Source organism: Mustela lutreola, chromosome 7, assembly GCF_030435805.1.
Source record: "Mustela lutreola isolate mMusLut2 chromosome 7, mMusLut2.pri, whole genome shotgun sequence".
NCBI lineage: Eukaryota > Metazoa > Chordata > Mammalia > Carnivora > Mustelidae > Mustela > Mustela lutreola.
The window spans coordinates 152,129,343-152,143,903 of NC_081296.1; the positions used below are offsets into that span (position 1 = coordinate 152,129,343).

Consider the following 14,561-nt stretch of genomic DNA (forward strand, 5'->3'; position numbering starts at 1 on the left):
CCTCCCCACTGTGCACTCTCTCTCAAATAAATAACCCTATTTAAAAAGGGAATAATTAATAAAAAAATGCAATATATTTATGTCTGTATACACCTAATAACAGAGGTTACAAACAGAAAAGATGGCCACACTGACAGGACCCCTAAATCCGTGTGGTAGCAGGAGAGCCCAACACTCCCTTGGGTACAAACTAGGACAGGTAAGAAAGGTGAACCACCCGTGAATCAGGGAGACCAAACTGGCAATTGGAGACCCGTCCACCTGCTGACAGCAGCATCCACATTCCTCCCACATGCACAAGACATTCACTAAAATAGACTATTTGTCTCGGTAAGTTTAGAAAAAAAGGTGGGTCACCTGGGGGCACAGTTGGTTGAGCATCCAACTTTTAGTTTCCACTCAGGTCATGATCTCAGCTCCACGCTCAGCAAGGAGTCTGCTTGAGCTCTCTCTCTCCCTCTGGCCCTGTCATTCACTCTCTCTCTTTCTCTCAGAAATAAATTGTCTTTTTAAAAAATAAAATAAATAAAATGTTTCAGTAAGTTTAAAACAATTGAAATCATGCTAGGTATTTTCTCTGATCCCCCGTGGAATCAAGACAGTATGATATAAATATAAAAGATCGATGAAACAGAACAGAAAGTCCAGAGTAACCCCACACTTTGTGCATTTGATTGATTTTTGACAAAGTAACCAAGTTATTTCAATAGAAAAATGATCGTCTTTTCAACAAAGGTGCTGGGACAATGGGGTATGTGTTTGAAAAATAAAAAACAACAAAAAAAATCATTGACTCTCACCTCACATCACACATAAAAATGAATTCAAAATGAATCAGAGATAAATGTAAAATGCAAAACTATAAGCCTCTGGAAGAAAACACAGGGGACATTCTTCACCACCCTGGGGAGGCAATGTTTTCTGAGACCAAGGGTGTGACCCACAAAAGAAGATGTGATAGATTACATGTCATCATAATTAAATACTTCTGGTCTTGAAGGACATTCTTAAGAAAATGAAAAAGTGGGGCACCTGGGTGGCTCAGTGGGTTAAAGCCTTTGCCTTCGGCTCAGGATATGATCCTGGGTCCTGGGATCGAGTCCCACATCGGGCTCTCCGCTCCGTGGGGAGCCTGTTTCTCCTCTCTCTCTCTGCCTGCCTCTCTGCCTACTTGTGGTCTCTGTCTGTCAAATAAATAAATAAAATCTTAGAAAAAAAAAAAAAGAAAATGAAAAAGCAGTGCCTAGATCTGACAAAGGATTTGCATTCCAGATAAACTCTGACAGATCAATAGATAAAGACCAAAAAAAAAAAAAAAAAAAAAGCCCACCTCAATTAAACATGGGCAAAAGATTTGAACAGACACCAGACACTTGACAAAAGAAAATATACTGATGTGCACTAGAAAAGATGGACAACTTCCTCAGCCATCAGGAAAATGCAAACAAAACCCAACAGACCAGATCAAAGATCCCAGAACCAAACTCACAGATGCAGAGCCGTGGGAAATGGATGATCTTTTCAGTTACTCGTGTGGGTCTGGTGACTATCCATGTGAAAAATATTAATCTCAACCCTATACCAGCCACAGAAAGTACTGATTTCATGCAGATTATAGGACCAAAGCAGAAGGTTTAACCATAAAGCTTCCAGAAGATAAACAGAAATGACCTTGGGGGGGGGTGGGGTGGGACAGTAATCCCTCTGCATAGCGCGCAAGTGGCCAGGCTGACAAGGTTCGGTGGAGAACTGGCCCACGGTAACTTGAAGAGCTTCAGCTCATCAAAAGGCAGCGCCACGGGAGTCGGCTGTCAGGCCATGCGCTGGGCAGGGACACGCAACATGCCTAACCAAACCGAAGCCTCCTGCCTGAGAAGTGCGAAGATTTCTTGCCAACCGAAAGGAAAATACCAACAACCCAATAGGAAAATGGGCAAGAAAACCTTGGAAAGGCAACTCACCAAAGAAGACATCTAGTGGTCAATTAGCACCTGAGCGCAGCGTGTCGGGTGGCGGGGACAAGGCCAGGAGGACCCCGCGGGCAGAGACGCCTCCGCCCTCCGGCCTAGGCCCCGCCGCAGACCAGGTGCCCTTCCCCGCCGCCCCCACAGGAGTGGAGGAAAGGACCGAGGCTGACCTGCCGCAGGCTGCTGTCTTGCCTGGGGGGCGAACCATGGAACACCCATCCTGAGGCGCGTGTGGGGTGACCTGGCACGACCACTTTGGGAAAGAGCCTGGCACGTCTCCTGGAAGCTGAGTGGTCCACTCTATGGCCAAGCAGCTCTGTACCCGCGGACACGACCGACAAAATGCATTCCCCAAAGGCGGGTACAGAAGTGCCCACCTGTGGGCACCAGGGGGGCCCGTCGGTGAGGCGACCGCCTTCTGCGCAGGTCATGATCCGAGGGTTCTGCTCCACAGGGAGCCTGCTTCTCCCTCTGCCCCTCCCCCTGCTTGTGCACACGCTCGCTCTCCCTCTCCCTGCCATTCAAATTTGTACAACTTGTACTCTTCTCAAGAAAGAATTTTTGAAACTCTCCATGAAACTGAAATGAGGAAATGGTCAGCTTCATGCCAATGAGTCCGAACAGCCCGACGAACTAGACCCATCTGTCGAGAAGCTCAGGGCCGGCGCGGGGAGAAGTCGGCCGTCTGCATGCTTCCGTCCCGACCCGACAGTCACCGCCTGTTCACCGCCTTTCCACAAACACAACTCCAGCCCGACCCCCCGGAACTGGGCCACATGTTCCACGAAGACACAGCAGGGAGGGACACCAGCTCTGGCACGTGGGCCTGGGCTTGGGGACGCCCTCTCTGCTGAGGCCCACACTGCCGGTGATGAGGGACCAAGCCCCCAGCCCCCTGCAGCCAGCAGGGCGCCACGTGGGAGGAGCGAGTCCCTGCCCCATGGGGTGGGCACCCAGCCTGGGGGACGGGGCAGGCCCCTGTCCCTGTGGAGCAGATAGGGGAGGCCCAGCCCCCACAGCCGTGTGGCTTGGGTACCTACTCTCCGGCCAAGCTGCTGCGTGACCCCGAACACGCCGGTCCCTCTCCAGGCCTTGAATTCCCTAGGGACATCTGAGGGCTGCTGTGCCCACCCAGAAGCCCCAGGGCGACTGCCCAGATGGGGAGCGGAGAGTCTGGAGCAAGTCCCTCCCTCGGATTCCAGACCCCGCCTCTTGTCCCGGCTCCCCTGCTTGCCCGCTAAAGGCCTCTGTTTCGCTCCAATTCTGCCCACGGCGGGCGGGCTGTGTGTAAGCAGCGAGACGTGAGAGCAGGCCTGGAGCGGGGGAAGCCTCTTGCCCAAGGTGGCTCACCCCCAGGGGGCGGGGTGCAGGGGAGGGCTGAGTCCGAAAGAGGTGGGCGCCCCGCCCTCGGGCAACGGGCAGCAGTGGGGTCTGCACGGAGGAGGGTCTGGTCTGGGGTGGGGCCTTGGCCGGCAGGTGGGGGGTCTCAGGCAGCCCCACTGGCAGAGGGGCTTGGAGAGAGCTGCCAAGCTCCCCGGCCGCCCGCTCTCGACCATCCTCCGCAGCCAGCCGGCCGGCCGCAGCTTCTGTGAGTCAGACAACACAACAAGGGCGGGTGACCGCCCTCTCCTTCTCCCGGCAGGCAGGCAGGCAGGCGTGTTCCCCTGACCCAGTCCCGCCTCCCACCCCCGCTGGCCTGGGAAGGGGACCCCAGGCGGGGCCTCCAGCTAGGTGCCCCGTGCTGGGGAACTGGGGGGTGGGAGACCCCACACCACAGTGGAAGCATCCGGGGTGGAGCAGGGATCCCCGGCCCCAAGAACCTGCACCCCCAGATCTACTCCAGAGGCATTTCGGTTGTTGAGGCCAAGGTGCAGCGTGGAGGCAGGGCCACTCCCCCTCCCACCCCACCGCCCCACAGCCAGGAACCTGAGCCGGGGGGTCCCCCCGCTGGTGCTGGCGCTGCTCCAGCCACCAGCCCCGCTGTGGCCCCGCACCGCCACCACCCCCGCCCCGTGTCCCTCGCCCACCGCGGGGCGAACAGCAGGCTCCAGGAGGCAGCGGGACCTGCTCCGCACTCGGTTCCCGGAGACCACAGCACTAGGAGGACGCAGGCTGTGGTTCAAGCGCTGGGTCCCTCTGTGCCCCCCTCAGGCAGGAGGGCCACTGGCCAGCACCCGGCCCAGGACGCACAAACAGGAAGGAGGAAATCGTGCCCGCCTGCTGTGGGGCCAAGCTGCCCAGAGCCTGCCAGCCTCAGACCTGCTCCCCGGGGAAGGGGGAAGAGGCAGCCCAGGATCCCCCACTGCATCGTCCAATCTGTCCCCATCAGCCAAGGCCCTCCCCCCCCCCGCCCCTACCGCCGCCCCCGCCGCCCCCGCCGCCGTGAGCGCATGGCTGTTGACCGGTGACCCGCCAGCCTGACCCGGCCCCCTGCCCGCTGCGGCCCCACAGACAGGCTCTGCAGGCAGCCCGGGGCGGTCACCTCGAATAATGACTAATGGCGAACCCAAGCCCCACCTGGCAGAGGAGGACGGGGGCTTCCCACACGCCCCGTCCCGCTGCTCGGCGCAGGCCCCCACCCTGACCCTCAGGGCCTCAGACACTACTGCCGTGTCCAGCGCCCACCGGGGCTGGCATGAGGGCTCAGGCCTTACGCACCCTGGGGGAGAGCGCCCGAGCCCTCCCAATGAGGGACGGGGGTCTGCGCTCCCAACAGCTGCACTCCACAGACCAGGGGGTCGTTCTGGGGCAGGGTCTCAAGGAAGTGCGTCTGGAGAGAGGGCAGAGCCAAGGTGGGGAGGTGTGCGGACTGGCCAGGTGGAGGAGGGGGCAGAATGGGGGGCGCTGGCCAGGATGCCCTCCCCACACTCACTGCCGCCCAGGGGGCTCCAGGCCTGCCCGGGGACTCTCCTGCCAGGCCCTGGCCAGAGGAGGCCGCCTGTGGTGGGGCCATCTTCCTCAAACAAAACCCGAGTTTGCATGGACCTTGGCTGCCCTCCAGGGGGCCGTAGGGTGGGCACGTCTGCATGTCGCCAGGGCAATGGCGGGCCTGGGGGACTGTGAGAGAGCCAGGAGGACAACTGCAGACGGGGCCCAGATGGGGGCCGAGAGGTGCGGTGTGCGCGTGCGTGCGCGTGTGTGCAGTGTGCACGTGCGTGTGCGTGTGAGTGCGCGTGTGCGTGTGAGTGCGCGTGTGCGCGCGCCCACGAGGGCCTGTGCGTGGACCCGTGGGCCTGGGCCTGGGCCCCTCCCTGGAGCTCCCGCGCACAGTCCCAGATGGGGCCCCCTGCTCTCCCAGGCTGCCCAGGGAGCCGTGGGGGCGGGAGCCCGCGAGGCAGGCTCCCCGCTCAGGGGACGCTGGTCTTCGGCTTAGGGCCCAGTGCCCACACAGCGCACAGCACGCCCAGACCTCACCCTGTCCTGGAACCTCACGAGGAAAGTGCTGGGCTCGGCTGACGGGTCATGAGACCTGCAGACTTCCCAGAGCAGCGTGGGCCTGCCTCCCTCCCCGCACCCCTTCCCAGCTTTCTCAAGGTAACTCCGTGGTTTGGGGAGGCCAGCCCAGCTCCCGCTCTGTCCCCAAGGCCCTAGCCTGGCTGCCTAGGCCTGCCGGGGAGGGTTGCCGCCCCCCACACCCACCCCCACTGCTGCCGGGGCTGCACCCAGGACACGTCCACATCAGCCGGCATCGCTCCCAGATGCCCAGCCCACCCACAGATGCCTGGGCCCAGGCTTCCCCCAATCCCCAGCCCTGGCACTTCTCACCTGTGGCTCCCCTGCCAACTCACAGACCTCGCGTGGCCACCTTGCCATCACTTGCCCTCTGATCCCAAGCACTCAGAGCCCCGCACACAGTAGGTGCATAACAAACGCTGGTGCAGAGAGCAGGCAGATGTCCAGGAAAGGAGCAAGCCCTACCCAGCCTGAGGGTGTGACCGAGCTGTGGAACCGGGAGGGCAGCCGTGGGCTTAGCGCGTCTCCTTCTGCACCTGGAGAGGCTAAGGCAGACGTGCCGGCCTACCCACGACGGAGGGCCCAGCAGCCGAAAGGAAAGGCCTCACCCTCCTGCCCATCCCAGCTGCACCAGTGGGCCTGGGCCTGTTTCTCTAAGCTGAAAACCCTATACCCAACGTCCTGCCTGCCTGTCACGGGCCACCTGCCGTGAACCTGGGCTCCCCAAACCTTTAGGGCCCTCAGTGCACCAAACAAGGACATTGGGCATCCCCAGAGGGACCCTGCCCAGCCACATGGTCCCACCTCAGGGATCTGTCTACCCTGGGACTTCGGGGCTGTGCTGGAGCCCTTGGCCCCCAGGAACTAAAGGCCTGTCCCTGCAGCGTGGGCTCGGGCTGAGGCAGGGAGGAGACGACAGCCGGGTTTAGCCCCAGCTGGAGCCCCACCGGCCCCCACAGGCCTCCTGGGTGGTGAGGTGGGCAGGCGCACCAGGGCTGGACCCGGGAAGGGGACTGGCAACGGGGCGCTGGCAGCAGGGTACAGGGGGCAGGGGGCTGCAGGCTGCGGGCTGGGCGCAGGAGGCAGGGAGCTGCAGGCAGGGGTCTGGAGGCTGGGGGCAGGGGGCAGGGGCAGGGACAGAGGACAGCTGCCGTGGCTTACCGAGGTCGACGTCCTCCCAACTTGCCCAGAAGTGAAGATCCCAGCTGAGCTCCGTCCGCCGCCCTCCGGGTCCCTCCCCTCCACAGCCCTCGCCACACGGCCCGCCCTGGCCTCCTCCTCAGGCAGGCCTGGAGTCCCGCCAAGCCCCCCTCCTCGCCCCAGCGGAGGGATGGGCAGCCCCCTCACAGGCCCAGAGCTGGGCCAGGCCCCGCCCCCAGCCGCTTCCAGGAGCTGGGGAGCCCGCCCCACCCCAGATTGTCCCCCCCTCAAGCCCAAGCAGCTGACTGGGAAAGGAAACGCCCGCCTGCCTTGGGATGTCTGAGTCACTACCACCCTCCAGCGCAGCCCAGTCCAGTCCTGCTGTGTAGACAGGTAGGCAGGCCCAGATGTCAGATACGATCCCCCCGCCCCGGCTGGGCTTTTCATGGGCCCCGTGCCTCAGTTTCCCGGTATGTGCGGGAACAGAGGCTTGGGGCTGGCCAGGCGAGGGGTGCAGGGAAGGGGAGGCACGGCCCGAGGGGTAGATAGGCCCTCCCAAGACAGTCCTGCGACAGATCGTGACTTCATCTGCGGCGCGAGGGGGACACAGCCCCTTGGGCTCTGGGGAGACCCCTGCCCGGGGCACAGCCATCCCTTTCCGCTGCACAGACCAGCAAGGCCAGAGCAGGGCCAGCCCAAGCCCACTCATGGCCTGGGCTGCTGGGTGCCCTCAGGGAAGCCCTGCTCATCTGCCCATGTCCCTCGGGGGCAGCCTGACCCCGCCCATGTCCCTGGGGGGCCTCCTTCCAGCCCCCAGCCCAGACTCAGCAGCCCAAAGCACCAGGGCCTCTGCTGAGCCCGGTGGGGCAGGCCCTGGAACCTGCATTTCGAACCCTCTCCCCATCACGGGGCTCGGGTGCGGGCCGAGGAGCCATCCGCTCCTTGGAGCATTGCCCACCTGGCCTGTTCCCTCCTGTCCCCCACCCTGCTGACCCCCAAGACTCAGCCCGACGCGAGCAGCCAAGGTGGCCGGTGGGAGGAGGCAGATTCCTGCTCCTAGGCCCCTCCCCGCCCCAGGAGTCCTGGCAGGCCCGGGCAGGACTCCACAGGCTGTGCCATCAGCAGATCTCTCCCTGGGTCCCGCAGCTGCCCCGCCCTGCACTCCACGAGCAGGCTGGAGCTGGCCCACACGGTGAAGGAGCCCGGCCTGGGGCTCCAGGGTAGTGAGGGGTCAGGCCCAGCCCCGGGGAGGTGGTGGTGGACAGCTGCACCCCGGCCAGGATCAGCGAGGCAGCTTCGGGCCGGGGGCTCTGGGGACCGCTGAGGGCAGCAGGCCCCGCACCGGGACACAAGCAGCCGGGAGCAGCTGGAGGTGGGGGACGGTGAGGCAGGGCACCTGGCCTCTCAGGTGAGGAGAAGGCTCTGGCCAGCCTGGGTCAGCGGACCCTCTTGGCTCCGCACGGGTCCACCGTCCCGGAAGGAGGGACGGTACCCAGGCCTCTCCCAGCCTCTCCCTCTCTAAAAATTTAACGGTCACAAGTGACTCTATTTACAGTGAGACGGGAAAGCTGGCCAAGCCTGCTGGCCCGTGACCTCACCCCCTCCCACAGTCCCAGATGGTGCTCGCCTGGAAACTGTTTACTGCCTGACACCCAACAGCCCGTCCCCTCCCCCAGGGCAGGGCTGAGCCCCACTGGAAGGGAGGTTTCTGCTGGTCCAGAGCAGGGCCACCCCCCACCTCGCTCCCAAGCCTGGGGGCCCCAAACCCACAGAGCCCCGTCATCCCCATCTCTGGGGACCCCACCCCACCCCCACCTCCCTTGCCACCAGCCTTTTGGCCTGGGAGCGCGGAGGTGGCCTGGGCCGGGCCCCACCTCACTCCTCCAGAGGGAGGCGCGGCCAGGTCCTCCCCACTCTCTGCTCCACGGCCTGCAGGTGGGGACCTGTCCCCCGGCCCCACCCTCCCCCCACACGGGGCTCTGCTCCTGGCTTGCACAGACCCCTTTCGGACTCTGAGTGGGGGCGCGCTCCCAGCCCGGACCCCGGCTCCCGCCATGGGAAGCGCCGTGTGCTCCCGGCCGCCCCGGCAATGGGCGATGGGGTCTCGCAGCACCTGCAGAGGGGCAAGCCAGCCGGGAGCCCTGGGAAGGCACAGAGTCAGGCCGGGGCCTCAGGGCTCTGGGTCCAGTCTGGGAGCTTGTAGGGGCAAGAGTCAGGGGCCACCTGTCACCCCTTGCCCTTAAGCTGGTGTCTCGTCCCACGGGGGTCAGACCTGGCTCTCCAGCGCGCAGGGGCCCCGGGGCAAGGCTCTGCTCACTTGTCTCAGCCCCCAAGGGCCCCACACAGCCTGGTGGGGAGGGCAGGCAGGTGCCAGGCTGGCTGCCGGGTGTCTGCTGACCCGCCACACCGCAGATGCTGAGACCCAGGCCGTCCGCACGTGCCAGCCGATACCCACTACCCAGGCTGTTGTAGCTCAAAGCCACGGGCACCCCAGGCTCCAGCTCGGAGTCAGCGTGGGCAGGCCCAGGGCCGGCTGATAGTGAATCAGCTGGGGAGGCCGCCAGGGCCACGCACGGCGTTCCTGGGAGATGTGTCACAGAGGAGCCCTGGGGGCCGGAGCCACTGAGGGTAAGGCCTGCCAGAGAGGGAGCTGCCCCTCGAGCCAGTGGTCCCGTGGCCAAGTGCCTGTGGGAGGCCTTCCTCATCCTCACCCAGGAGGGGTCCAGCAAGGCTGGCAGCTCTTGGGAAACATGGGCCTCAACCAGAGACAGAGGCGCAGGGCTGGGGGGCGGGACAGAGCTTGGTACAGGCCGCCCATGGTCTAACCCCCACTTAGGGCAGCAGCCCGCCAGGGGCTCGAGCCCCAAACAACGGAGACATGACCTGGCCAGAGGTGGGCTGAGTCACCGCCACTCCCTCCACCCCACAAGATGCCATTACCCAGCAGGTGAGGCCCAGACAAGGACCCCAGGCGGTCCTGTCCCCGGCTGCTCCCCACAGAACCTCAAGTGTCCTCTTGGCAGTGGACACCCGCACCCGGGGCCGTGTCCAGGCAGGAGTGCTGCTTGCGGCTTGTGGGTCCCTCTTAGGATTCCTGCCCCAGCCCCCAGTGGGATCCAGGAGGCCGCCAGCAGGCCTCTGCTCTCTGCCTGCTCTCCCTCAGGCATCCGGGTCCTTCCCAAAAGCTCTGTGGACAGGTGGTCCATGCCACCCGCTCCCCCTCATACACACACTGGGGTCAGCACAGGGCAGGAAGCAGGGTGGGAACCCAAGGCCCCGCGCCACCACACGCCCCTATCCCAGCCCCTCAGGCCTTTCCATTTGAGAAAGTGCCTCAAACTAGTAAATATTTATCCCAGCAAGGCGGACCCTTGGCTCCCGGCCACCTGCGGCTTCCCAAAAAAGACAAACAGAGGGAAGCCTGGAGGTAGAAGCAGAGCTGGGTTCACTGGGAGGCTCGGGCTCCCAGAAGAAAGTGCCCCCGCCCTTCAAGGGGGCTGTGGGGGGCATGCCAGGGAGGTCAGGGTCACACAGCCCGGTCTCACTGTGCCCCCAGCTAAGAGCCCCCGCCCCAGCTCTCCCCACTTCCCTGCTCAGCCCTCTGCCCCTCCATCTCCTCCTCCTCTGCCTGGCCTCAACTCTTCCCATGCAGACTGCCCCGAACAAAACTCACTCCTGACAGCTGACCCTGCCTCTCTACCCTTCACCCCTACGTGTGCCCCCAGACCCATCCTGTTAATTTCTCCAGACAAAGCTCTCCCCAGCCCTCTTGCACTCCTCTGTTCTCCCTACCACATGCACCTTCCTCCAGGAAGCCCTCCCTGACTCCTCTGCATGCCCGCGGTTGGACGAATGGCAGAAGCCGTGCCTGACTCCCCTTACCAGAATAAACAATGGTATGCTGTTCCCTCCTGTGTGACCTCCCAAGGGTCAGGGCCCCTGACAAGGCCATGAGTGAAGGACCCAAGCCCCTCGCCACTGGGGCCATCCGGGCTTTCACTGGAGTGAGAGTCAGGGCCTCCCGAGGGCTAATGCTTGGGTCCTTCCCCTGACACCTCCACTCCCCAGCCTGGGCAGGCCAGCCCCAGGCTCAGCCTGAAGCACAGCAGCTTTCAGCCAAGGGCGGCCATGGGAGAAAGGGTACAGAGAGGCTGCGGTCAGCTATCCACAGGGCTTCCTGGAGGAGGGGGCTCCTCGCCAAGTCAAGGGCGGAGGGAGAGAAGGCCATGAGGGCGTGCCTGCCACAGGCCCAGGCCGGAGCCCCCGCCGTGGGGACACACACACTGTGGTGCGCAGGGGAGGCGGGGGGCACTGGGGCAGCAGCAGGCGGTCCAGCTTCAGTTCCCCCCAGGGAGAAGAACGAGCGTGCTGACGGAGCACGTCGGCCTCAGCAGCGGGGCTTGGAGAGTCCGCCTGGGTCCTCCCGCTGCCCCCGCAGGATGCCCTCTGCTGCCCCCTCCGCGCAGCCCGCTCCTGCCATGGACGCTTCGGGCTGCAGGGGGCGCCCCAGAGCTCTACCTCGGCGGGAGGGTGGAGGACGACTGGGGGAGGGGGCGGCTGGGGGGCCGCGCCTGCACCTGCTGGCCACTGGGCCCTAAGCATGCGGTGTGGCCACTCAGCACCCGTGGAGGCCAGAGAGGCCCCACGCTGGTGCAGGGCTCTGACTCACGGCCCCAAGATTCAGTGTCCCTGTCTCCAAAATGGGGGGACCCATCCCTCTGCCAACGTGGACAGCCCGGGGAGAGCTGCCGGTGCGGGCAGTGCGGAGACACCTGCCGCCGCACGGCCTGTGGCCTCCGTGACCACACAGCTCCGGCTCTCTGCCCCGCCTCTGCTGTGGGCAGCTACGGCCACTTCTGTTCCCAGACACAACTTCTAGCCCGAAGCCCCTTGCAGCCCTAAGGCCAGGGCCACGCAAGGCCACAAGCCCTGTTGGAAAGAGGAAGGCCAGCATAGGGACGCCCCACACTGCGGTGCTCCTGGGAAGGGCCCCAAAGCTACCATGGCCCCCCACAAGGGGAGACCACGCAGACCCTCCCTCCTGGTGGGGCCTTCCTGGACCCAGTGGGGACTTCTGAGAGTGGGGATGGGAGGAGAGCTGAGGCCAAGCCAGGGGCTTCGGGGGCAGGGCATGGGCCCAGAGCAGGAGTAGGGGGCTCCCCGTCAGCCCAGTTGCCCAGGACCCAGTGCTGCTAGCGCAGAAACTGGCTGCCTCTGGGGAAGGAAGGCGTGTGATGGCTGTTACCCATCACAGAGTGGAGTGGGGGCAGGGCCCCCAGGTGGAGCTCCATTCCCATGCCAGCAGGGCCTGGAAGGCACTGGGGGCCAAGCCCCTGGGATGGCATGGCCAAGGTGCCCTGAGGCTGGCCAGATCCCTCGCGGGTGTGCTCCCAGGGCAGCCACCAGGGGGCAGCCTCCGAGTGCAGGCTGGACGGTGCCCGCTTCCTCCGGGGGGCTGAGGGGGGTCCGGGAGGAGTCTCCGAAGGACCTAGTATGGCTGGCCCAGGGGCGCAGGTTTGGACTGGGCAGGACGATGAGGATGGGGCAAGGCCTACTCGTCCCTGGCCTGGAAGGAAGGAACCGGGCTGGGAGGACCAGGACCAACCCCAACCCCGCGGCCCCACCCAGCGCCTTATCTGAAACGCACCTTCCCCAGCCTTGGTGCAGGGCGGGGGAGGGCCTGGGAATCTGCTCGGTGGACCCAAGCCCCAGCGGCTCTGATCCGGCAGGTCTCCTGTCAGTGCCCATGAGAGCCACTGACATTCCCTAAGAGCTGATGATTTTGTGGGCACAGCATGAGGAGGGCTGGCCCCAGAAGCCAGTCCCAAGTCCAAGCAGAAACTAAGGGTCTCAGCTGGGGAGGAGTATCCAGACCAGGCCTCTTCGAGGCAGGAAGGTGGACGAGATGGCCTTGGACCCTGCACCTTGGGAGTCTCTGGGTAACCTGGGAGTGAACATATGGGCCCGTGTGGGATGCAGGAGGGAGCCCCAGGTCCTTCTGCCCCCTCTCCTTTCCCTGTGACGCAGCAGATCCCCAGGGATGTGGGCCAGGGCCAGCCACAGCCAGGGGGAGGGGGCTGGAGGCCCACTGCAGCCACCATCCTCACATGCTTGGCCAGGGAAAATCCCCGGGACAAGGGAGGCCCAAACAGGAGGCCAGCTAGGCCTCAGTGTTCACCAGACAAATGGGCAGCAGAAGGGACCATGGGGGCTCCTGCTGCAGCTGTAGGGGCGGGCCCAGGCCACGGGGCGCCCCTCCCCCTCGGCATCACCATCTTCCCTCTCAGTTCCCCAAGGAGTGGGGTCCGGTCTGCGCCACTGCAGCAAGGCCCAGCCCCCCTCGCTGGCAACTGGCCCGATGCCCTGGGTGTGGCTGCCGCATCACTGACCCAGCGCTGGGAGAGTGGCCCCTGCCTCACGCCACCCTGCCCCCCGGGGTGCAGAAACACCCAGGCTCTGGAACCAGACCTCGTGCAGGGACACACGGATAACAAAGCACCTGGCTCCCATTCTGCGGCCGGAGGTGTGGAGAGAGGGCAACACCCACCTTCCCCTCCCTTGCCCAGCACTGGGTACTCTGTGGCCTGAGCTCTGACCCCATTCGGACCCCTCACCAAGCCCCAGACCTCAGGTCTCGGCCTGCCATAGCCACCACCTAGCCAGTGACCCAGCCACACAGTGGCCACACTGTGCACCCATCCCCTCCTCGGACTCTGCACCAAGGCCAACAGCCCTAAGTCCTATTCTGGCCAGGCTGCTCTCCCCCAAGGCAGGGCAGAGGGCGAGCCTGGTAGCAGGTCCCCGCGCCAGGTGACCCACAGCCCTCACGCCCCACTCGCACGTGCAGCCCTCCCCACGCGGCCGCCTCTAGGGACAAGACAACGTCCCAGAGGGCTAGAGCAGGGGGACAGTGACAGAGGGGGAGACAGGCAAGGAGCGTGAGGGACAGAGGTGGGGAGCGAGAGGGAGCGGTAGAGATGAGTCAGCGACCCAGAGAGACGGAGACAGCGGAGCCAGGTCCAGGCGCGGCAGGAGGGAGGCAGCCCCGCGCAGCCCCGAGGCGCACCCCGCGCGCGACGCCCCGGGCCGGTCCCCAGGCGCCCCACCCCTGCCCGCACTGCGCACCGCGACCCGCCCGGCGCGCGCCCCCGCGCAGAGCCCACCCTCCCGAGGGGCGCGGGCTGCAGGCGGGGAGGAGGCGCACCGCTGCCGGGGGCTCCGGGCCAGGTGGGCAGCACCATGTGGAAACAGTCGCACATCGCGGCGGCCGGGCGGTGCGGGCCGGCGGCGGCCCGTCGCGTCCAGTCGCGGGTCTCGGCTGCGGCGCGCGGGCGGCCGGGGAGCCTCCGCCGGCTCGTGCTGCCGCGGGCCGCCCGCCTCGGACTGCGGACCCCGCCGGCGCGCCCGGGACCCCGCCGCCGCCCGGACCCCGCCCCGCCCCGCCCCGCCCGGCCTCATTCAGCCCATTGGCTGCCGCCCGCCCGGCCACGCCCCCGGGACCGCCCCCGGGCCCAACCCCGGGGCCGACCCCGGCCCGACCCCCGCTTCGGGCCCCCGCCCCGCGCCCTCCGCCGGCCTTTCTGGGTTCCCGCGTGTGACTCCGGGCGGCCCCCGGGGAGGGGTCGAGCCCCCGGCCGGACCCGCGCTCCGCGGTCTTACCCCCCAGCCCAGAGACGGACGTTTTAGTGACAAGATGGGGTGCGAGGCCCTCTGGGGGCCACAAGGCAGCGGGAGCCCGTGGGGGCGCGGGGCCTGTGATCCGACCCCGCCGGCCCTGCCCTGCCCTGGGGGCTCCCAGGCTAGAGGCGCGCTCTGCCAGCCGGGCGGCGCCGCGGTGGGGATGCGTGGGGCGGGGGTCCTGGCAGGCTCCCAAGGGACAGGGTGAGCTGGGACTTCAGGGGTGCGGGAAGAGTGCTGGGTGCAGAGGCCAGAGTGGCGTGTGTGCCCAGCACAGGGTAAGACAGCCCAGGCTGAGGATTAGGCGCAGTGAGGCCAGGGCAG

At 65.1% G+C, this 14,561-nt stretch overlaps 1 protein-coding gene across 1 annotated transcript in view; it reads right to left on the reverse strand.

The window, feature by feature from the left end:
* The window catches only part of AHNAK2 (AHNAK nucleoprotein 2), a 34,728-nt gene extending 20,710 nt beyond the window's left edge, over positions 1–14,018 (reverse strand). Inside the window, exons 1-4 of the mRNA XM_059183450.1 lie at positions 13,724–14,018; positions 8,878–9,141; positions 7,768–7,926; positions 6,582–6,695 (exon numbers count right to left, since the gene is read on the reverse strand). Of these exons, the coding sequence (XP_059039433.1) occupies positions 6,582–6,695; positions 7,768–7,926; positions 8,878–9,141; positions 13,724–14,018 (832 nt within the window). The remainder of the gene's footprint in view (positions 1–6,581; positions 6,696–7,767; positions 7,927–8,877; positions 9,142–13,723) is intronic.
* Positions 14,019–14,561: the final 543 nt, after the last annotated feature.